Here is a 24,906-nt window from a genome sequence, read left to right as displayed (position 1 = left end):
TGTCACTGCAATCAACAGCAAATAGAGATGATGTTCAGAGTAAGATGTAGCTTGGAAAAATGCTTCAAGCTTTATGAAAATAAAATGTTGAAAAAATAGTAACTGCAATATTTAATTTTCTTAAATATAGTAACAAGTGTAGTTAGTACAGAGGATTTCCAAAGATCATGCAAGAGCCAGGATTAGACTAATAGAGCAGTGACTTTCATTTTTTAGCTCTGTGTTAATCTCTATTTAATATGACTCTGTACTGCTAATCTTCTTTTCCCATTCTTGCTCTGACCCAAAATTAGCTAAAATATGTAAGTTTTGTAACCAGCCCTAATATCAGATCCAGAAGGGCTGTACATGCTGGGCAGACTCGCAAGCTGTTGTGCCACACGAGGACAGATTACGATGTTGGTGTCATTGTAGTTTGAGGTTGCGGGTTAGTTTGGGTTTTTGTTATTGGGCTGGGGGTTTTTTTACTCTATTTGTGAATCACATGCACAGTTCTCATCATCTGATGAAGTATTGCAAAAGGAAATTACATTTTTGATGAATTAATAGTTAGTAAAATTGCAGCTGGGACTTCTTGTATTTTTTACTGTGTGCTTGTACATAATGCACTGAACAGATGGCTTTGTGTGTGCTGTGATACATATTCTAAAGAAAGGACAATGAACTTTAAAAATGAACAAATTAATGGTATTAACAAAATAACTGAGTATTTTGAGTTGTTTTAAATGCAGCATTTGGAATAGAGAATTAGTAAGGACTTCCCAAAATAACTAAGTATGTTTATTAATTTAGAGAGAGATTTTTGTCTTTGCTTTTTTTAATTACTAAATGAGGGATTTTGAGTCTTTTCAGTTTCAGTTCAGCACTCATTGCAGTAAAACTAATATTGCTTGTTTAGGGTTTCAGCAAAATACTAGTTATGATGAAGTTTGAATCTTTCTTATGCTTATAATGACAGATTTGTTTTGTTTTCTGACATTAAAAAAAAAACCAACCAAACCCTACACCATGAACACATATCAGTGTTGGGAAACTGCAAGATTTGCAGTATTGGAAAATAACACATATAATGAAGCCATTTGACTAAGAGAAATCCATTTTTAACCCCTGTAGCTTGCATGAAAAGGATGCTTAGATAAATAACATCAATTAACTGCTACTTTGCCATGCAGCAGGTCATTAAGCACGATAGTACCTGCAGCTAACAGCGATATAAACAAACGTTTGAGGTGACTCGTGTTTGGGGATAGAGATGTCATTCGAATGCTAGCAGAGTAAGCCAGTGCACAAACAGCAGCCGTAGAGCATCAGTGGGTCAGATGTGGGAAACCAGGGATCTGCTTCTCCCTGCATACTTTCATAGGCAGCTTTCATCTGCTGGCAGATGTAACTGTTAGCTTGTGGGTAGCTTGAAATTAATATAATTGATGGCATCTCATAATAGAAACAGACAGACGGTTTGCCCTTAAGGAGAAAAAAATCTCAGAAAAATAGGCCCAAGGTCGTCAGAAGAAAGACAAGCACTGAGTCTGTGTATGATGAGGATTTGAGCTGCTTACAGCATTGAATGTTTGTCAGGAATGCAGATATCTTGAAGTACATGCTGGTACAGCAATGGTACAAGGGGGTTTCCCAGGTAAGGATTCGGATCTATCTCTATATTGTGTTTGTTTCCAGCAAGTCATTTTAAGTATTTTTAGTGATAATTTAGAACTAGTGAAGTGCTGGAGGTAAGAAAATAATAGCACAGATCATTTTTTTTCTCAGTTTGAAGCACAGACATATAGCATGATTGGAATATTGAATGCATTTAATATCTTTAAAATATTTTGTCTTATGTTTCCTTATAAATCATTGTTTCTGTTGTACGTTCGTGTTCAACATTCTTATATTCAAAACTGACGTGAGCACACAGTGCTTAAAGTATAAGAATTCCTAGCATTACATTTCTTGCTATATAGAATAATCTACTCTTCCATAACTGTTATTGTAATGTAGAGACAGATGGCTGAATTTTCTTCACTTTGCTTGTTAAGAATGTGTTAGGTAAATGTTTTTAGACTAAAATAAAAATCTGCTGGGGAATCTAAACTGAATATTCAGCATTTTCATGGTATAAGGAGGCAAAACAAGAATAAAGCAATATGATAGTAAACAAATGAGCTGTTTGCAATGAAGGATAATCTAATCTTTAAATATTGCCTCAGATTGCATTTGTTCTTAGGTATGGTCTTTTCTTCCAGCACAAGCCAGGTATCCAGAGAATAGCATTAAAATGCTAGGCATGAAATACACTGATTTGATGTTTTAAGGTTATTACATTGTCTAAGGCATGGTGCAGGTGGCTTATGTTGTTTGGGATCTTTGCTCTTACTCAGGTGTTACAGATAAGTAATTTCATATAACTTACAGATAGAAGATAATGTCTGTGGTATAAATCTGCATACGCAGGTATCACTGTACAAACTTGCTAAGCAGGGATAATACAAGTAGATTTTTATATTGCTCTCCTTGAAGAACGCTTAATATCACTGCAATGACTTGCACCTAAAAATATGTAAAAAGGATGTAAATATTTAATAAATAAATGAAAGACAAACACTAGCCCATAAAAGGTGGTTATGTGTTTACATTCTTGAATGTCTGATTTTTAGATAGGAAGGTATCTTTCATCATTACCATCATAAATAATGTTGCTCCACTGCACACACACACAAAAAATTAAAAAGAAACTCTACTGTGCATCATGTCTTGTCCAGACTAGCACAGCATTGCTTTTAGTTAGAATACAGAATAGATTATTTGCATAATAGCTCTGTTCCAAAAGGGTCTGCTTGGTTTAAACAGTAGCTGCTCCAGACATGTAGTGGAAGTAAGCCTCTAACAGAAGGGAAAGTAAAAATGTTAAATGACAATAATTTTATTCTTTACAGATGTTACCTAGTTTTCACCAGTATTACAGTAATTGAGACAGCTGTCCAGAATAACTTCTTTAACTGTTTGAGAAAGTTGAAGTTATCTTTTGCTCCTCAATCTTAAGACTTGACTCTTCCTTATTCAGTGTAGTGGCTTAGAGGCTAGTCATCAATTTACCTTCTGCTTTGAGCAGGTATGTAATTGCTCTTTATCAGGATAGCTGGCATTTAAAGAGCAATCCAGAATATTTATCTGTAGGTATGCTAGCTATAATACACTGTGAACAGACTATGAAACATTTGCTTTATGCCTCGTAGTGACCACATGCGTATGCGTATCGAAAATTACTTGCAAGCTAATAACATTAGGAAGGAGATCCATATATATATGTGTGTGTGTGTATAAAAGGCTGATCTCTGCATCAGATGAACATATCTCTTTTATCAGCAAGTTCGAAATACTTTTGCCATATTGAAATGAAAAGAGATGATGTGACAACTGGCTAAAGGGCAGGTAGTTCTTTCTGCTACCCCAGAAGTAATAATGAGCCTTTTATTATTAGTGTAATGATGGACATGTCTGTCTGCTTCATCAGTGCTTAGTACAGCTTGTGCTTTCCTGTCTCTGCTTCCCACAAAAGTTATTAGAGGAAATGTTAAAGCATTGAGCTTTTGGGGGTCATCAAGGAAACAGTAAATTTCTGCTGCTGTGAACACAGAAAGTGCACGTGTGTGCACGTGTGCTGGGCAGAGTTGGAGTGGAGGTCTGAGGAGCGTAGCCCTCCAAAATTGAGGACCCTGGGCTGTGCTGGCATCCCTCTGTAGGGAGCTGTGTGCGTGGGCAGAGTCCGTAGCCATTGCGCCTATCCTGCACGGGCCCTCGGTGTGCTCCCCAGAGGCGAGGGGTGAGCACCGCCATCGAGACACCCGTTAATCCAGATTACCTCGGTGAATGGGAAAGTGTTCCCAACAGGCAGATGGCATGTCAAGTACCGCTGACCAGTGGCTTCTTGGTGCTGTGTGCTCCCAGCTCACTCCTTGCCCTGCCCACCGCCGGTACTGCGGGAACCAGCTGCTGTCAGGATCCACAGCTGTAATTCAAAATCCAGGAGCAGAGTTGATGTTGGCGTCATATTCTGGGGTCGTTTTGAGAAGGTAAGGGAGAAGGGGGAGCAGGATGGAGTAATGGGGTTTGTGAGTTAGAACATGCAACAGGAGAATAGGACAGGTAAGGGGACTGTTTGGGGTCTTGGTCTGGGGGAAGGACAAGGCTTAAGTGTGGAGGAGGACCCTACTCTTCCGCATGTTTTTGTGTGCAGATAGTCCAGCACAGAGCCAGGAGCCACTGCCATCCCAACAGCAGTACCTGAGCAAGCTAAATTTGGCAATTCCTGTTCAGGTGATGAGTGTACTACTGCCAGGGGACAGAGCTACAGGTGGATTACGTGTGTTGTCCAAAGCCAGGAGGGGTAAACCTTGACTTCGTCATACTGTTTTGTGATTGTTCTGTAGATGCCAAATGCTTTTAACAGTTGTTCTGGATTTTTTAAAAATGCTTTAGGTAGTTTCAGAGGTTTTTTGTATCCCTTAACTGAAACCCAAGTGCATTAGCTATCATGTATATATAAAAACTTACGTGTTTTATCTGTGTTTTTAGAACTGTAAGCTTAAGTAGCATTTTTTGACCTGTGAATGTTAAACTGATGTAGTATACTGAACCAGGTCCTCTATAAAGTGAGGTGGGAAGTCGTCATTTCCATGGTGTGATGATCCTGGGAATATTACGAGATATTGGACATGAGTTCTCATATCTGTAATGTGCTGTTACTTAGAGTTGAACCACATACCTAAATTGGGAGGAATTTGGAGGGAAATGCCAGAGAGCATGTAGGTACAAGGCATTTGTGTGTGCACTTGCATGTGGAGCTAAGTTACGGCTCTTTACGCTGTGCTTGTGAGAGCAGAGAGGGATTACACCATCCAAATGGTTCTTAAAGATATTATGCTACTAAGTCTCCATCCCTCCAGGTGCTCTGGGAGTAAAAAGCAAGCAGCAGCATTTGCTGTACCTTAAAACAACAGCAAAGTGTATCCTGTACTACTGCTACCAGTGTGTAATGGTCCTGAAATTGTCTGGTCTGGTAGAGCCATGACTGTTCTGTAACGCAGTCATCGGGGCCGCTCAGCCGCAGCAGATCGGCTGGATGCCCAGGGAAGGAGGAGGGACAAGATTCCCTTGGTGCTGGACCCTCCTGCTCCCTGTGCCAGGCTCACCTGTGACTCAGACCTTCAAATCCGGACATTTTTCAGCACTGAATTGTAAACCTTAATGCAAACAGTGTTCTGAACCAGAAACTATATTTCTTTCAAGTGTTTGGCAAAAAAAATCTGTTTCAAATCCCATAAGGTTTGGCTGTACTTTCCTCCATTTTGTAACCTGTTATTCTCTTAGGGATACGACAGGTTATTTGAGGATTAACACAGTATGATTTCTGTTGTGTATCATTAATGTATTTAAATAGACAGTGCAGTAATTTTGTAGCAAGGGGTCATTTCAGGATTGAGTTGCTAGAAGTATAGAAGATGTGATTTTTGAAATACTGTTTTTCAAGGGAAGAAAGCCATTAAGTGAACAACCTGACAGCGTGGTATGTAGTGAGGTATCACTGAAGGGCTTGGAGAAGAGCGGAAGGGGAACAAATTAGATGAGACTGGGATGTGATGGACGAGGGAGTAAGTAGAGCTGTACGCAAGGATGAGCACAGGCAGCTTGTGAGCAAGGGCCAAGAAAGAGGTTAAAGGGATTTTGTGAGGAACGGGGAGTTCAGCAAAGCCTTTCGGGGACAGAATGACGCGGTTATTCTTTTGCGTGCGTAGGAGGCATATTGTGGCGTTGTAAATGAGTAGGACTTGCACAGTGACACGCGTCAGGGAGAGTGCCGTCTCGGAAGGGCAGAGCGAGCATTGGAGCAAACCAATAGGCTAACCCTTTCGGCGTCCCTGGACGGGTCTGTAGAGCAGCCAGTTGGTACATCTGCTCCCTCCCCGTCCCTTGATAGCCGTGTGTTGGCAGACCTTCCCCTTTTCCTTTTTGGCTGATTCCTGTACTCTGCTCGGAGAGACACAGAAGAGATGTTTTGAGGGGAGGACAGAGGTACTGGTTGGGTGCTCTCTGCACTGTCTTCAGCCAGGACTTGAGTGCAGAGGTGTGAAGAGTTTAACGAGTACTTCTGTGAGTACTGAGCTAATGAAGTTGGATTCCTTCAGATTTGTGTCTCCCGTTTGACTGACTCTGGTGTCAAGGAAGGTGTGAGCTCTGATTTAAGCTTTTCCTGTGGCTGGAGCATTTCTAACGGCTTTCTCTCATGTGAATTCTTTGACGCTTTAATAAAGTGTGATCTCACACCGAAGCCTTTCCCCCAGTCAGGGTATTTATCAGGTTTCTCTCCTCTGCACGGCTGCCTATTTTCATGAACCTTTTATAGTACCTTTGAGACCCCTAGTCCACCATCAGATTTGCTTCAAATTGGCCAGCAGGTTCAAAGGTTTTGGGGCAGGAGCTTGGATTGCACACGGTATGATTGCATAAGCTTTGTTCCTATAGGAAAACAGAATAAAATGACTCACCATATTAGAATTAATTTATATTTAGAGATTAAAATATAATTAATAAACACTGGAGCATAACCCCCGGACTGCAGTTTGGAAGACCTGGAGTCTCTTCTGGCTTGATTATCGTCTGTTGGATGTCTTGGTTAGCCATCTGTCGTAAGATACACAAAGCATCTTGAGCCTTCTGGAGCACCGTGCCACGGTTTCTAGGGGTTAGATGGCCATTTAAGTTTAAAAATAAAATTAAAAAAAAAGCAGGATCCATGGAGTTCTAGCTTACCCAAAAGACACTGTTTATTCCTGAGGAGCAAGTCATAGATGCATCTGAATCATCCCTTTTGAAGGCTAAATTCCACAAGAGAAAAAAAATCAGTTGAATATCAACCCAAAAGAATTACAGTAAAAACTACCATACCCCACTCTTATTTTTCCCTCAAGCATTTGTTTTTTAACTTTCTCTTAGTTGACTTCCTCCTCCAGTCAGAGTGGAAAAAGTAAGTCTATTTAATATAGTGAAGTTTATCCATTTAGCTCTTCCTCTTGGATAAATCCTTGGAGATGGATTTCTTTTGCCAGAAGGAAAAGAGAGAGTGCTTGACATATTGCAAGTCACTGTTCACATACATCATCAATTTCCTGATTATAATTGTGTTCATTTAAAAAATGCCCAAAGCTTAATGCATTAATAACTTTATTTCATTTAAATACATTAAAGAGAAGCTATTTGTTACCTAATAACATATTTTGATACTAAAAGAGTCTGTTAAAATACTCTGTTCACTTGTTTGTGATTTTATTTTTCTTCTGCAGAGAAATGAATACCTTGCTTATCACCTCTTACTTGAAATGTGGTATAAGCAAAGGTGTCTGACCCTAATCCTTTTCTTTTACTCTTTGTGGAAAACAGGTCTGCCAGACTCTGTCCTTCGAAGAGATTAAAAACAATCAGAATGGAATTTCTGATACAAAATATTGTTTTATTTAATCAAATCTGTCAAGTTTTATGATATCATAAGTGCAGCATAAACCTGATTAACTTCTTGAATAGACTCAAGACAGCTGATTAAATAAGATGTATGGCTTATTTAGGGAGAGTATACAACTGTTTTATGATTTCACAGTGATATTAAATGGGGATTTTTGGGGGGAGGAATTGTTATCCATTCATCTGTCCAGATCCCCCTGCCTCACCTGATGGAAGAGGAAAAATGACAGTTGGCTGTGTAAATGCAAGAGTTGCTGTCGGACTGATACTTTCAGCGGTAGAAAAATCTGTGTTCTTAAAGCAGAGTGTACATACTTATTTTCAGTTTATATCACATAGGACAATTTAAAATTATTCCAAGTAATAAACCCTTGCTTTCTCATTTTAAGAGACATTCAAGTTAATTCTTTATTTGGTTGGTGCCTTTCTCTTTCAGAATAATAGCATTAATCAAACGGCATTTTTCAACCTGGAAGTTTGCATTTAGTTGTTCAACTATAGGAGGAGCGTTTACTTTGTCATCCTCCCCTAACATTCTGCTATTTCTCAGGCTGAAGCTCCATGATATGAGACCATCTAACTGTGAGCCAAAAGGGGGAGCACCATTTGCCTGTCCCCACTCCCACCTTCCCCAGTTGTTCATGGTACTTGGGTGCATGTTGCCTTTCCCTTCCTCACTCGCCCAGCACAAAACTGCCCCACCGTTAAAGAGGAATGGTTTTCTGGTGGGTTGGTGACGTGCACAGGTTCACAGAGGAGTGTGAGGAGCACGAGAGCTGGCTTGAACAGAGGAGGGAGGGAGGACGTTCTCCTTCAGCTCTGCTTCGCGTGCGACTTCTCATGGGCTAAACCCCTGCTCTAAGATTAGACTGCTGTGCTGTGGGTCCCTTTCTTTCATCCTCTCCTCCATAAGGCTGGAAAAGGTCTTCACTTTGGGATACAGCTTGAGCTAAGGTGCCACCTCAGCGATGAAGTGTACAGGCTGAGTGTGAAGCAAGTGGTGAGAAGGCGTGGGCTGTGCAAATACTGCTCTACACAACCCTCTGCTACCTGGACCAGGCTGATGAGAAACCAAAGCTTATAAAGAGGAGCTGCAGTTTGCTTCCCCTGAAGCGGGAGGGGAACGTAGGGCAGTGTTAGATGGGAGTGCAGCGATGCACCGGCACTTGGTCTTGGAGGTCTCGTAGCTCGGTAGCTGGCTTGGGAAAGGGATCCTGTGGATTAATGTTCCCAGAGGTTGCCAGTAGTAGTCTTACACAACTCGGCGCTCTCGTGATTATCAGAAACCTCGTTCGGAGATGTGGGAGTAGGTCTGTCTTTGAGTTGCAGATCTCTTTTGGACTTGAAGCCAACAGTTGCCCAGTGGTGGCTATATCATTAGCTTGTGTATCTGCTTGATATGTAATATTATGATTAATATGTTAGACATAATAAATGGAATATAGACATCATAGATGAAGATATGGGAAGATATAGTAGAAAAATTATTAGTGGGTTTTTGTTAACAGAAGAGGCTTTAAAGTGAAATTATAGGTAGGTATTTGTTTTGTTCTAAGGCACAGAAATTGGTAGTCTCCAGCATTGCCAGGTGTTGCAGTCATTTTTCATTTTCATTTTTCATTTTACCTCAGCAATCAAAGGTGAGCCATGACATTGGGAAACTCAGGTTTATACTTAAACAAACAAACAAAGCCTCTAAGCGTTGCTTGATGTTGTAAAAAGCTTGAACATGTAACTGAAGTGCAATTTGATAGCTCAGAAAACCAGGACCTAGAGCAAACCCAGACTTAACTCTTCTGAAATTTCTTGGCTCTGTAGGAGCATTGCATGATGTGGGGAGATATGGGGAGGGCTGAGCCTGTTTTTCTTATCTAATATTTTGTTTCTTGGCTGTATACCTAGCAGTGTGCAGTGATGAGGTGGCTACGTAGCACACCAAAATGCAGTGCAGGGATGGTCTTCAAGTAGCTGACGGACCTCTCCGCAGCTCTGGGGAATTACAGAGCATGGTTTCAGTGTCCTGTGCAAAAGCACAGAGGATCCTAAAAGTCATCAGATAATTTGTAGGTGTTTGAGGAGCTGTAATCAGTTTGATGAAAGACTAACCAGGTATGAACCTAGCAAAATACTGATTCTCTATAGCTGTCTAAATTTTAAAAAAATATGGAGATAAACAATACTAAACAGTGTTGTGGGGCTGGTCAGGTCTGCTCTGTAAGTGGAGTATGCTCTATCACCTTACGTCCTCTAAAAGCTGGATATGTATCTTTTTTAATATTAAGCTGCTTTTTTATTTAAATTGGATTTGCACTTAATTTAAATCAAAAGTCTTTTCTGCTTTTAACATGCATTGTAAGTTTTAAATGGCAATCTACATAAAGATCTGAGCATACTCTACCCTATTAGCATAATTTAAATGAAAAAACCATTCAGGAAAAGTATGTGTGCACCCAGAGAATTGAGAGAAATCCGGACCCAGAACTGGCTGTAGTAAAAAGCCAGCTTTTGACTTTTTCTTCAGCTGCCTGAAACAAAGACCTATTCTCTCTACAGCTTATTCAACTAATTCAGTGGGAATGAAAATAGCTTATCAAACTTGAACAACTTGTTAGGAGCTGAAAAAGGATATTTTTCTTTTCTGGTCTGTGAAAAAAAACTAGGAGTGTGAAGTTGAGAGTTGTCAGTTGGAAAATTATGGAAGTGTTTGTGGCCATGGTATGCTGGCAGAACCTCCTCCGAGGTCACTGCACAGCGTTTATCGTTAACTAGGTGTTCATTGAGGCCCCAGGACAGACAAAAGGAAATCTTTGACAAAGTGGAAATTAGACCGTTTAAAAATGGTTTTGATCACCATAGAACCTCCATTATCTACTGTGAGAATAACAATGCTTTTGTTTAATATTCAAGCTTTAAATGAAAACTTTTCAATAAAAAATTTTTCTTATATTAATCACAATTGGCATATTTGTATGCAATATTTTTATTACAAAGCTGTTGCTTATATTTTAATTGCATTCTAATTTCTGTCCAAATACAAACAGTATCTATTGTTAGGAAAAATATATAGCATTAGAAGAAATGTTGTTCACAATATCTGACATGTGATAAATCTTGAACATTTCAACAGATGTATAGTAAATTTTATATTTCCTTAAATGCTTATATAGCATTTTATCCCCATAGGTGGCCTAAAGAAGGCACATACAATGTAAAGACAATCTTTTGTCACAGATAAATGTGTTTTTGTAGTAACTAACTAGTTACAATCAATCTTTAGCAAAATAACTAAAACCTAAAAGTATTAAACAGGATTAAAATGTATCGTTAGGGTCACCAGTGAATTAAATCACAACTAAAGTAGCTGATCATGATCTATCTTCCCTGGTTCTTCTGGCTGTTAAGACTTGCACTGTATTTTCCAACATAGCTCTGTGGGTGTTTTCCTGGGCTTTACAGTCCCAGATGACTCATCCAACTTTAATCTTTTCTAATTGCTGTCACAGCATATTTAAAAATTGCTGTACAAACAAACTTAAACTACTGTGGTGGGGTTTTTTAATCCAAAAATTTAATTTAGCCATTGTCAAGTGACACTGATGTTACGTAGCTTTGCTGCGTTGCAAGGCTGTGCTGCTATGGCAAAGCAAGCGATCGCGTTAGGTTGGGACACTCTTCCTGCCATCTCCTCTCCACCATCTCTTATCCCAGCTGCACAGTATCATTTCCTCCTCTTCACCTGCTTTTTCACAACCAGGTCTTTAGTATTTTTTATTTTTATGGCTTGTTAGTGCAACTGTTTTGGGTTTTGTTTGAAGCTTTGCATTTTTTGGTCTCCATTTCACAAATGGTGGCAATTCCCTTGGACACCTTCCTTTAAGAGTTCTCTTTAGATCTTTGGGCTCATCAGTACAGGTTGTGTTGGCTGGTCAAAAAGTCTTTATTATTAAGTCCAAAAGTCTTCCCATTTTCTCATCCCATCTCCCTCTAGACGGAGGAGGTTCAGGTTCTCATTGCGGGTTCTTAAATTAAGAATGAATCACTATGCGAGAAATGTCTCATCACCTTGGCTTCTGAGAGGTGTTCTCTGTGCTGCCTTTTACAATTACTTGTCACTGGGAAAGCTGGCACTCAGGCCCCTACAAGCCTTCGTTAGGTAACAAATTTTCAGTTTTTTACAATAGTCTGATGCCGTTCTCTTTAATTAGACTCAGTGCAAAAAGATTCCAAGATAATGACTGTGCCAGTCGCTTTGTGGGAACATCATTATTTAAAGATGAAACACTGTCCATTACACTGTATTACTGTCAAGGGAGGAAGAATTTAAATGTTCACAATATTCATTTGTTCGTGTTGAGACCAAGCAGAAAAGCAATGGATTATAGAGTTCCCCAATATTCTTTGTTCGGTCTCAGACACCCTTGCTCTTCCATCAAATGAACGAGCAGCTTTCAAATACAAATGTAGGGAATGGATTATAGATCATAGCAGAGCAATGGGAGCAGGAGCAAACCTGCTCCTACCAGAAAGAGTAGCTCAGAAAAGAAATTTCTATCCCAATCGTGAGATGTTTCCAAAACTGCATAGTAAAATGGGTCATTAAGACATCGTCTGTCACGGCAGCTGGGAATCTGATTTTGTGTGTGCACACCGTGCATCCTTACAGATCACTCTGACAACTTGGTGGGCACGTTGATGCCAGGTGATAGCCACAGTGCAGCAGGCCAGAAGTGCAAGCAATGTGCGTTTAGAGCTATTTCAAACTTCCTTGAGACTTTGAAGATGGAAATCAGTATTTTCTAATGTTCTTATACTGTTCACATGTCTTAGCTTCCCAGAGAACTATGTTAGGCAAGCCTCAGCAGAGCAGGAGCAAGGCTGCTTGCCCCTTGGGAGGTGCAGCATGCGTGAGCCTGGTGGCTGTGATAACTGAGCCTTATCTCTGGGCTGCTCGGTGCCATCACCACCGAGTGGGCTGGGAAGCTCTGAAGCCTGCAGTATTTTGGCCTTAGATGACTTAAACTGCATGGTACCATATAATATACTGCAGTATTATACAGTAGAGTATTTTTAATGGGATTTTTCTCAGTTATCTCTTCAATGGCTTAAAAATGGGGTCTACAGCAGCTGTCTTTTGAGGCTACCCCACATTTTAAGGATGTAATTAGTTCAAAATGCCTTCAGTTGGGCCTTTTGTGGGCCCAAACATCAACATATCAAAATATCACATAGATGGGATATATTTTTGCCTTTTGGGGGCCCAAACATCAACATATCGAAATATCACATACATGCAAAAATATATCACATCTAACTATCTGTATCCTCATAGAGGGTTTTACCAGAAGAAAAATGTCTTTGCTATTTGACTGCATTTAATCAACTAGTGGCAGTATGATGCTCCAACAGGTAGCCCATTTTGCATGTCTCCGATCTAGAGGAAACAACCAGTTTATCAGTCCCGGGGCAGCAGGCAAGAAACACACAGGCAGCTTTTGCCAGTCCTTTCCTCCAAAGCCTGTAAGACGGCGGGATCGTCAGCTGGTGCGGAGGCACTCTGAGCTCAGCGTCAGTGCTCCACAGGAGTGACTGATGGCGAGATCACAGCACCCAGAGAAGGTCACTTCTGAGGAAACCCAAGTGCTTGGATGAGGGTTAATGTGTCATTTGAAAGGCAAATGAGTGGAAGTATTGTGTGCAGGGGAGGGCAGATTCCCTTATAATCAGCAATTATTAGCATCAGGATGATCTGCTTACCACACTTTCACTAAACTTCCTTTTAAAAGCGTTAAAGATCTCAGATAAACATCGGTATGAATAGACTCATCATGTCCCTGTCATCTAATTAAAGAAGAAGAAAATACAATATCCTTTCTTCAAAGAACTTAAATGTTGTGTAACGAAACTGCAGCTTTAAAATGAAGCTTTGGGCCTGAAATAAGGAAAAAATTATTGGCAAGAATTCCATTTGTTCAAAATGTCGATAGGAGATGGTGCAAGCATTGGAGATGCTCCCTGATGTTACAGGCTGCAGTTACCTGGTTTTTCAGCTGGGGCTAAATGTCACTTTTCTCTCTGCTCTCTTCGGGTGTGACTATTCCTTGATTGTAGGAAGAAAAAATTAATGATAACTGTTTCTAAATGTCACCTGCTCACAGGAACAAAACGAAATGGTACTTGAAGTGGATTGTGGAGACTCTCATTAAACCCTTCTTCCTGGATTAGTTAAAAATCACTAGCAGAAATTTTTACCTTCTGTTGTAGAAAGGGTGATGTGAGGGACAAGTGGGATTTAAGAAAAGCATTGGAGGAGAAGGAAAGTTTGCTTGTATGAGCTGAGAAGCTGCTGCAAGTGTTTGCACGGCATGAGGGAAGCAAAATGGAATGGGAGCCTAAGCTGAAGGGAGCAGTTAGAAGAGAAGAAACCTGGAGATCCTAAATGATAGCCTGAATCCTTCACACACAAAAAGGAAGAGACAGTCTTCAAGTTAGGGTAAGAATATTGTCTCAGGAGAGCTTAACGCACCTTTTTTTTTTTCACTTGAGCTTGGATGAGTTATATTTGTGAGTATGAAAACCTGCACTTAACTCTTCATTTAGAGAAGGCTTTGCCGGTGTGGCACCTTGTGTGTGCTTTCTCCCTCATGTACATAAAAGTAATGTTATAATATTTTGGCTCATAGTATTTTGGGGAGGAAGGGGAGAGGTACAGCCATGGAGCTCTCTTTTTATTTCCTTGTATATGACAGACTTGGGCTTGGGGTGGGAGCAGGAATTGAAGTGTGCCAGAGGATAATAGAAATGCTGGGGTTTATTTTTCTCTGAAAATCATCGCTTCAGTTTTGATAAATGACTTCCAAATGGCATACATGAAGCAAAGCTGTTACCAAAGGGATGGCGTGGCTGTCAAAGGGAGATTGTAGGAGATGATGAGTTTCTGGATCAGATGGGGAACCCATAGCTGCCCCATCCCACCGCAGGGATGCTCCCTGCCCACAGGTTTGGAGATAGCAGCATTTACAAAGATGTGAGCCCCAGCAGACTCTGTCCTCTCCTCTCACCACCCAAGGGAGGGGGATGGTCATAGCAAGACCTCTGGCTCTTCCATTTAGATTTGCCAGTTTTGAATACAACTGCCCTATTTTTCTCATGCATGCTGATCACTGAGAGAAGAATAGGACTGATTTTATGGAATTTAAGAAAGCATTACAGAAATTCTTTTCTCTCTATTTATCAGTTTAAAGCTCATGAAAACAGACAAGTGCATCGCTTTTGAGATAACGTTTGAAGAACTGTCTGCCTCCTTGGAGCTGAATAGAGGGCTAGTGGGAAGATTAAAACAATAAGCTTATTATATTATTAGTAGTGGGAGAATTCTAAACCCCATTTGTTCAATTATGGTCCCTTCAATATGCTTATTTAGGTTCTTGTAAATTGTAATCAGTAAATTAGACGTGCTACTCTCACAGCTCTAGGGTTAGCTTTCAAGGGACTTCCTAGGTGGTTTTTTTTTTATGTTTATAGTGAAATCAAGAAGGGAATTAGTTGTTTGATATGCAAGGTTGGCTCTGTGTAGTGGATGCTGGCTGCATTCTGATATCTGGCATTACTAAATGAAAACCAGTGGTTGTGATGCTGCAGTACTGCTGTCTGAGCAGAGTAATCTCAGAAAAGGCTAAGACTGTAACCACGTTATGTGCTATGTGATAAAAACGGTAGCTAAAACCATTAAAATGAACACAGGCTGATAAATGAGACCATTGTAAAGTCTCCAAAAGCCAGCATATGTTGCTAATAGTTATCTGAGGTAACATAAGAGGGATGTAAAATCCTCAGTATCACCTTCTATATACAAATATCATCTGTCGTCTCTTTTTGTGGTGTTTTCCCCCCTTTCTTTTCTCTGTGTTTTGCCTTGACAGTTTTATATTGAGCATTTGGTACTAAACCCAATCACCTAGCTGAGTCATCCAGAGCTTTTTCTTTCTTCTTTTTACCTTTCTGGATGGACTCTAATTTGCATTACGCAGAGACACCATTGTCAAAAGAAAAAACTCTTCCCTTTCAGCTCATTTAACTGGAGATTTCAGCAGGTTTGGGAAACAGGCTCCTCAGCCCTTTGCAAGTGCTTTATATATCTTTGTAATTTAAAGAGCCTTTTGCCTTCGTGAGAAGTGGTGTCTGTTTTTCCCGTGCAGATAAATTGTGTATTTGTTGCAACACTAGATCATGCAAACTCCAATATCCTGACCATATTGTCCCCATTTATTTCTTTTATCTCTCTGTTTAATATAATAGGAATAGCGGCTGAAGCAGGGAAACATATGCAGCAGCATAATAGTACATTGTTTGAAAGCAGTTGTCTTCCATTTCCAGGGTTTCTCTTTGAAATGTAATTGTCTGCTAATATAACTGGGAAATATTATTGCAGGAGGGATTACTAAAGCGTATACTTGTGCTTTTAGTTCACGTTACATCTGTATAGTATTTTTAAAAGAAACTGGATGCAACCTTAGCTAGTTAAATATCGTTGGTGAGATATGTTTGCAGAAGTTGTGATAGGCATATTGCCACCGAATGTGGAAACAACTCCATGTAGTGCCAAAACAAGAAACGCCGTGTCCCATGTGTAATGCAGCAACAACAGAATTACAATTGCCTTGTGTAAAGTATCTGGTAATGAAGGCAGATAATGGAATTCTTTGCAAAAGCAGATGCTAACTGGCTCCCCAATGCTAGGCAGAGAACTGAAAAGTGATACCAGCTGGAGGGGAGAAAAAACAGCTGAAAAAGGCATTAAAAAGAAGATGCCTTAGATGCACGTTTGTTTAAGCAGTAAATACTTGTTTAAAATAATCTTACGAGATTCTTATTAAGAGGCAAACTGAGAATACGATTGCAATGTTATAGGAAGTCAGCTGGATGCCCAAAGGATATTTGTATGCAGATTGGATGAGTAACACAACGACACCGCTGGGAATAGCGCGTTCTCATTTACGCGGCAAGGCTGGCTGGTGAGGACAGCCCTTGGAAGTGTTTAATTGCAGGAGGTGGGGCCTGCGAGAGCCAGAACCTTCTGTCGTGCAGGGAGGAGACAGCATGCCCTGCTAAGGGAGGCTTGCTTTTAAAAGCAGAGGTCTCTCTGCTTGTCCCTACGTGCATGAACATGTACACACAGGATTGCGTCTTCTCCGGCAGGACTCGGTAACGGTGCCCTGCTGCCGGGCTGGAAGCAGCGCTTGGCACGTAGCATCTTCGTTGTTTCCTCCGTAGTCTCCCACTATTTTACCACTCCAGTCACCTCAGGCATTTCAAATAGTTGCTTTGTAAATGAACGTGATAATTTAATGAAGGGCTTAGTCCACACAGAGGTTTCCTTCTGTTGTAAGTATGGATTTTTTTCAAACAAAAACGCAGTGGGGAAAAGCCTTTAAAAAAAAAAAAAACCTCCTAACAAATAAAGCAACTTGATGACCCTTGGAGTTGATCTCTGTTTTTTGCCCAGATACATTTTTCTTTACGCAAAGAATTGTTTCCGCAGTGGGGGATTACTGGTGCAGCTGGAGTGCTGAGCTGGGCATTGGCTTACCAGGTTTCTAGTCCTGGCCCAGTGCAGGCAGACCAGAAACTTTAGTGGGGCTCTGTCTCATCCCAGGCAATTGCCCTAACTACTAATTTTTGGAGGACTAAAACTTACTTTTAGTTTCAGCCCAGCGTGGAACAGGAATATACGTGTACTTCTGAACAGCTAACATTTTTGCCATGTGAGAAAACATATTTTGTGCTGCTGCAGTAGGAGGAAACACTGCAACGTTTACAGACTTGCTGACACTGGTGGTCTCGGAAGGCTCTTGTCTGCAGATAGAGGCTGGAGCGATGTGTCCATGTGCAGTGTCACAGAGCTGCTCCTGCATCAGACTCTGGGGAATTTCAAGGAGTTTTACTGACGAGCAAGAAATTAGTTTTGAAGCAGTCTCTGAAGATGTGCAGCTTCATCTGGACAGCATTTAAGCATGTGTGTTCTTGTTTCTTCACTTTTTTTGTGTGTGTCCGACTACGAGTTGCTAAAAACATGCTTTAAACGTGTGCTTTGCTTCTAGCAAATCAGTGCGATGTGTTGTCCATGTAAAACAAGCAATGGAAGGAACTGTGGCAGAGCAATGATCAGTCAACAGCGTCCCTCCAGAGCACTGATTCCTTGCTTTATCCACATAAGTGCAGTCACTAAGAAATCCCTTTTCTGCTGATGACCTGTTCTTAATATTCTTACAGCTGGGATATGCTGCAGCTACTTGCTGTGCTGTAATGAGTTGTTTGTCTAATTGTGGTGGACAGAAAATGTCTTAGTGCTTTTCAGGTCTGGACTTCGCTTAATGGGAAAAGAACGTTAAACCTCGGCGGTGTGAATAAAACGTGTGGCTGCGTATGTGCTTGCATCTGCTCTACTTTCAGAAGCACTGTTTTCAAGACCTTTCCTTGCTTGTTTTTTTTTGGCAGGAGATATCCTGCATACTAAGCAGAAAAAAAACCACTTTCCAAATTCAAGTAGCAAATCACACCTCTAATTAAATTTTGACCCCATTAGTTAAGAAATATATTAAAGAACTGCACAGCTACGTGGATTACCATTTAATGTGGTTATGTGAATTTTTGGCATATAAATGATAGTAACAAGTGAGGTTTCTAATTTGTTATGATATTCTGATTTTGTGCAGACCTCTGTAGGGCTTTACAGCTTTCCAGGGATAACATCTCACCCTTAATATACACCACCAGGATTTTAGGCTCGGGCTCCAGGCCACTGGGGATTTTGAGCGCGGCAGGAAAATGTCAGCCTGTAAATACAGTGATGGGAGAGCTGGTTCTTGTCCATGTTGCTCTGAGTGTAGGTAGTGCTCTTGGGTGCATTGCAGGTTGGAGATGGGAGACTGCTCCCCCTGTCCCACCAGTCTCTGCTGAAGCATGAGGGGCTGCTGCAGCTGGAACAGTTGCTCAGAAGGACCCTCGGAGAGGAGAGCTGCCGGGCTGGACCCAAGTTTGGCTAAATCACCCTGGCAGCCTGCACAGGGGCTGTGGAAGGAACACCTCTACTTCTTCATCTTTCTTCTCAGCAGTTTTGATTCACTTTTAGTTGCTTCCCTCTCACCTTCCCCAGCTCTTTCCCCTCTTCCTTGTTGTCATGGGAACATTCACTACAGTGCTTAAATCATACTATTAAAATACGCTTCCCCGGTAGAATGGTAATAGCTAATATTGATCTAGCTACTGCTGCTGACTCAGGGATATGGTTGAACGTATAATATCTCTTATTTCTCTTCTTAATGCATAATGCAGCAGTTCTTTTCACCTTGGGCTCTGTACTAAAGGTGACATCCAGCCACAGCAAAATACTTTGATTTGCTTTTTTAAATGTGTGGCCCAGTTGAAGCGTTGGATGCAGGTGGCGTTATGAAGCTGGCTTTAAAATCTGCAAAGGACTATCAGACAGAAAAAAAAATTACCCTTGCTGTGACTGACCCTCACAAGCAATAGTTATAGATGTTTCTATGCCAGTGGTGAAAAGACATTCAGATTAAACTGTCAGCATCCACAGACATACAATGTGCTCCAAATAACTTTGTAAGTATATTGCGCTCTGTCACAGAAATGGTTGAAATGTAGATGAAAGACAAATAACTACCTTGATATCAAGTGAGGCTGCATTTAAAAATGTAATCAATCATATACATTGTCACTGACATCTGCTTTGAGTAATTATCCACACAGTAGCACATAATGTTAAGCAGAGCATGGTAAGCATATTCCTGAGTCACCAGAAAGAAGCAAAATAAAAGATTCTACCTTGAGATGTGAGTTTGCAGTATGTTTGCAACGTAAGTGTTTCAGTTTCCCACAGTGGTTAATTAACCAACTCTAATTTTATGAGAGTTTCCCGAAATTGATAGTTTTTGTAAGATTGAGGTGCCTCTGGAATTCCCTCGTTTACCCTCCTTTCAAAAAATTTTTGGTTTAGAACTGGCCTGTTGTACAAATAATTAAAATAGTGCAGTTTTAATATGAATAGTATTTGCAGCTGATGCTGCATTTTGCTGTGTGAGTGATACAGGCACAGCAAATGGTATTTTAGAGTCTGTGCTGGAAAGAACTCTGTTACCAAAGAGTAAATGTTGAGAAGCCATCAATTTCTAGCTGATTTGTATGTGTTCTTGAGCATCTGCATGTAAGTTATTTTATGTTATAGCTCATTTTATGTTTGATCTTTCTAGAAAAAATCAGGCAAAGATATGCAGATCTACCAGGAGAGCTGCACATTATTGAGCTTGAGAAAGACAAAAATGGGCTCGGACTGAGTCTTGCTGGCAACAAGGACCGCTCTCGTATGAGCATCTTTGTAGTTGGTATCAACCCAGATGGACCTGCAGGACGAGATGGAAGGATGCATATTGGCGATGAACTGCTAGAGGTAAGTGTTTCCTTTAACTACTAAGCAGGGTTCATATGGAGGGAGGGAGAGGCATATGTGAAGCTATCATTTGAACCTTAAATAAAGCCTGCAAATGGAATTAGGTGGCTGAGGCAAGGAGCTGCGCTGATTTATGCCAACTGAGAACTTGGCCTTTGGCAGGTAAATGTGTTTTCGGTGAAACAAAAATCATTGGCCTGTGAAAACTAATGTCTTGTCCGCGAAGTCTGTGCTCTCAGCATGTTCACAAGCTATGCTTAGGGAGGGACTGTTGAAAGGCAGGAAGGGGATAGTAAATCTATCCTTGTAGTGCATATGTGGTTTCACAGGGAAATTCACACCTTACATTTAAAAAAAAAAAACACAAAACCCCCTCAAAGTTACCATATGTGTTTTTACAGATGACAGGGATATCCCCCATCCTGAAAATAAAATTTCGTGCTGTAATCTGTTTTGATCTGTTGTAACGTAAAATACTTATTTTCTTTAGTCATGTCTGGCACAAGTTCACCCACAAGGCAAGAGAGCTCGTTAGCAAGTAGAGAATTTTGTCTTCACTTTTCCTCCTGTCTTCTTGCTTCATCTTCAGATTGAAAACACAGATTTCCTACACTTCATCTGATTTTTGGCTGTTGCAAAATGACACTTTGCTGCGGTACCTGCAGTGGTTCCCATGTCATGATTGCTACAGTGGTTTAAAAAAATCAGCCATCCCTGGGGATCCTTCCTTTAGAGAGAAGCTTTCACTGAAGAGCAGGTATATGCTGACCTATTGCTCTCCATGGGTGGTGATTTTTTGATCTTTCAGAAACTCTCAGTGCCATCAGAGAACCACCTATTTTCTCACGCTTCTTGACTTGAGAAAGAGCAATTTGACTGCCTGGGGATACCTTGGGAGTATTCAGAATTGTCTAAGCATTTGTCGTTGTCTAACAGTTCTGTAATTATGGGTTTTCAATACACATAGTACAAGAAAGACTTGTTTTGCTATAATAGCAGCACCATCTGAAGTTTATTATTTTCTTTTTAAGTGTAATAAATAGTGTGAAGGTCTATACCATACTGGAGCAGGGTATGAAAATGACTTTCTCCTTCAAAATTATATTCTTTCTGTTCCTGGCACCAAATTCTAATGGTAAAAAAAATTAAAATTGTCAAATTTTGGGTGTATACCAGTTGAAAGGACTCATAGTCCTGTTTTTCTCTGTCCATATAGACCAGGTAGTTTGTGGTAGAGGGAAGGTAGAGCCTTTTGTATCGATACTTTTCCACAAAGAAGGATGCACGGAAGTTTTCTTATATCTCACAAGTCATTCCTTGCAGTGTTTGTTTGATCTAATGTTAAGTATTGCTAGTGGTACTTAATCACCATTTGTGATTAATCACATATATCTCGAGGCTTAGGACTTACATACATGAGCCATGTTCTAAGTAGCATTTTCCAAAGTGGTGGTGTTGGCCTAATTCCTCTCCCTGTCAAGTTGGAGGTAAAATTATTTTTTTCTTCAGTTGAAGGAAAGTGATGTTCACCATCTCAAAAGTACCATACTTCAAATAAACTGAAGTTCAAAGAGACTTTAGTAACTGCCTCTCTTGTTTACCTTTGCAATCAAATTAAAGGTGTGTCACTAGTGGGCAGAAGTGTGATTACTTATGTGAAAGGATGTGGTGATCTCATTCTGGTCCCCAGTGAGTATGTATCCAGTGTCAAAACATCCTGTATTACAAAGGAATGGGTTGTGCATTAGTCATGTACAGACGTCTCATGTTCGCACCAGTGGTCAATTATTCACAGCTCTGTTTTTTTGTCTTTTAAAAGCATTTCAGTGTTATGTGAATAGCATTGAAATGGAACTAATAGGCATTTACACTGGCAGGTTTTTTTTTCAATAACCATTAAGTTCAATAACTAGGTTATTTCAGTAACCATTAGAAATCCTCATATGTGACAAGTATACAGGCCACCGAGGCAGGAATATCACAGAATGGTTGGGCCTGGAAGGGACCTCTGGAGGTCATCTGGTCCAACCCCCTTGTTCAAACAGAGCCAGCTGTCCAGAACTGTGTCCAGACGGCTTTTGAAGATCTCCAGTGTGATTTCATGCTACCTCCATGCCAGTGATGCAGAGGTCAAGGTGGTCAACTGGCTTTACTTGCAGTGTCTTTTAAAACAAAATATGTTAAAAGAGCACTAATGGCAAACTCAAGCATTCAGAAGTTAGGAAAAGACAGAATCTAGATTGTTTGCTTTTTTTCAGTTAAAGACATAAAATTAAAGACTGTGAGTATGGTCGTCGGTCTCAGAAGCATTTGTCTCTCCCATGGTTTCCTTGCCTCGTTCAGAGACCTGGATGGACAATCTTTACTGATGAAACAACTTAACTTCTCTTCCTTTGGGTAGTGCTTCACTGCGTCTAGGTATTGAATTGCTCTGCCTCCAGACTGAGCTGCTGGCCATTGCCCACTGCTCAAATATTTAGTTGTTCCATAGAAAAAAAGCTATTCGACTTTGCAACCACTTCATTCGTAAGCATTTGAGGCCATTTTCCCCAATATTCTCTTCTGTTCACCAGCAAGTAGACATACCACCCTCAACCCTCATCTAACTGCATTTTTTAAGTATATTTGTATCTGCATCTTTTATTACACATCAGGTTTGAATACTAGAGCGTATCAGCAAGAGAAGGGATTCACATCTTAGGAAGCCTCTAGCATTTCTGCACTGTCCCGGGGTGCCCCAGTGAGTCCTGTTGGTTAACGTTGCTCTGTTAAAACAGTGGATGCTACTTCAGTGTGTGCAGATTATTCCCCGTGGCTGTTGATGGGGGTAAGGTTAATGGGATGGAGATATATATATACAGATACAGATAGATAGTTATTACCTCTTCATTTTTCTTTTGAACTGGAGTTTGACTGGATTCAACTGAAGGATGTGGGATGCTGCCAGACTGCCTCAGCTCCTTATTCATAAAGTCTTTTGTCACTGAATTAATGAAATATCGTCTCACTTTTAGCTTCTGCAAACAACAGTAGTCTTTTGGGGGCATGATCCTGGCTCGTTTTCAAGTCAATCCAGCCTATACATTGAGTGAAATGCAGGTCACATTAAAAAATTGTATGTAATCATTATTTTTTAATACATCTTCTGTGATGTATTTTGGATGGGTATGTTGCTGGAGAAAACAGCTTTTTGAGGGAGAAGGTCCTTTCATCCTATTTTCATACATGGAGGAAAATTACTTGGGTCAGAATTTGGTCCCTGTGCAAAAGACTGTATTTTTAACATGACACAAGTTCTGCTTTTCTGTTCTTATTCCAAGCACAGAAACCGTCTGGGGTGCTCCTGCCTTGTAGTCTTGCTGTTTTAGTGCAGGTGTCTGCACTGCTTCGTATCTTATTAGTTTGGGCTTAGTCCTGTGGCTGATTGTGCCCAGCATGGCCCGCAGCGTGTTCACGTAGTGCTGTACCTGTGCTGTTAAGCCCTGCTGCTCGTGAACTCTGCATGGGTCTGTCCTGTCGGTAGGTTTTATTCACACTGAATAATCCACCCTGTTGTTATTATTATTATTATCATCTCTCCGTAAGAGAGTCAACTGCGTTCTATTAATAAACCAAGCTGTTCACAGCCCTGTTATGCTAAATTACTGATGTTGGGATTTTCTGCCATCTTCCTGTCCCTGCTTATCTTGCTGAAAATGGGGCAGGGGGTGGAAGGAGACTGCTTGTTTTGCTCTAGGAGGCCACAGCGCTTCTTGAAAGAGTGAAAGCTAGTCTTCATAGTCAAGAACCACTGTACAAGTTTGCCTGTTGTCCATTCTGGACTGCATGAGAGGCAATTTTTTTTCTCTCTTTTTATGCCATTTTTGTCATAGCTGAAAGCCAGAGGGCTTTTGTGCTAAATGTATTTTTATTGCTATTTTATTTTAAGATTCTTAGATAAATATAAGTTATGCTGTAATAATATAATAGATACATCAGTATTTTGCCCAAGTAAATGAACTACCCAGCCAAATTCACAATGACACTTCTGTTTTATAATGTGGGGGATTGGTGTTTTATTCTCAGTTTATTTGTTGTGGGATTCTTATGTTTTTCCTGTGTCAAGACAGTTACTTTGGATTACGCAAGTGGCACTATCTCTCAAGAGGGACAGTAACTTGAATGTAGAAAGACAATGAGGTTTTCACATAAGAAGAGTCATCTTGAATGATTAACTCTAGTGGTGATTTTTTTTTAATTTCTATTTAAACACAATAGTCATAGCTTCTGATCTTCTTCTCAGAATCATTTACTGAAGGTAACGTTGAGGGATAGCGTCTTTTTGGTCTTTTCATAGGAGGATACAAATACTTTTTTCATGGACTTTGTATACAGGTTACCAATTAAGGTTAGTGTTGGGGGGTGATTTTTAAAGCTGCAAATAAGGTAAAGCTGTAATTGGAAAGCTGATTGTGCACGAGGGCACAGGCAATCTGCAGTTTTCTGTGGTCCTGTCTCTTTCCGCACTCTCTAGGTGGGGAACCACAGGGGTCAGCTGCCCACCGAGCCAACGGCAAAGCTGAACTGCAAGGCAGAGCAGATTTTCTGTCTTTATGGAGTTTATGGTCTGTTGATCACTTTAGATGATGCACATGTTTGAACGTGTGCCAGGCAAGAAATTTGGTGAGGAAAGAAGAATTCACACTCTAATTAATTATTTTTTTCTTTCCAGTGTTTTCCTCATGCTTTATTATTTGGGGGTTTGGTGTATTTTAAGGGGTTTCAGTCTATAGAATTTGACTGATCAAAAAGGTTTTGAAACTTTTCCAGTTGTTTCAGAGAGTTTGGTTGTATCTTGAAATGCTACAATTCCTGTGGCTAGAAGGAACCTAATGCATTGGTACAAAGAAATAATTATTATAGAAAGCTATGCCAGTTCTTTTACTAGCTTTGGG

General features: G+C 40.4%; 1 protein-coding gene across 8 annotated transcripts in view; it reads left to right on the top strand.

Annotated features, from left to right (window-relative positions):
* Positions 1–24,906, top strand: part of PATJ (PATJ crumbs cell polarity complex component) — a 165,211-nt gene that overhangs the window by 79,003 nt on the left and 61,302 nt on the right. For all 8 annotated transcript variants that reach the window (XM_072868998.1, XM_072868999.1, XM_072869001.1 and 5 more), the window contains one exon: positions 19,776–19,972. In XM_072868998.1, the coding sequence (XP_072725099.1) occupies positions 19,776–19,972 (197 nt within the window). The remainder of the gene's footprint in view (positions 1–19,775; positions 19,973–24,906) is intronic.

This window comes from Ciconia boyciana, chromosome 7 (assembly GCF_034638445.1).
Source record: "Ciconia boyciana chromosome 7, ASM3463844v1, whole genome shotgun sequence".
NCBI classification, from domain to species: Eukaryota; Metazoa; Chordata; class Aves; order Ciconiiformes; family Ciconiidae; genus Ciconia; species Ciconia boyciana.
Note: the sequence above shows the minus strand (reverse complement) of the source record. Positions and strands in the feature narration are given on the sequence as shown.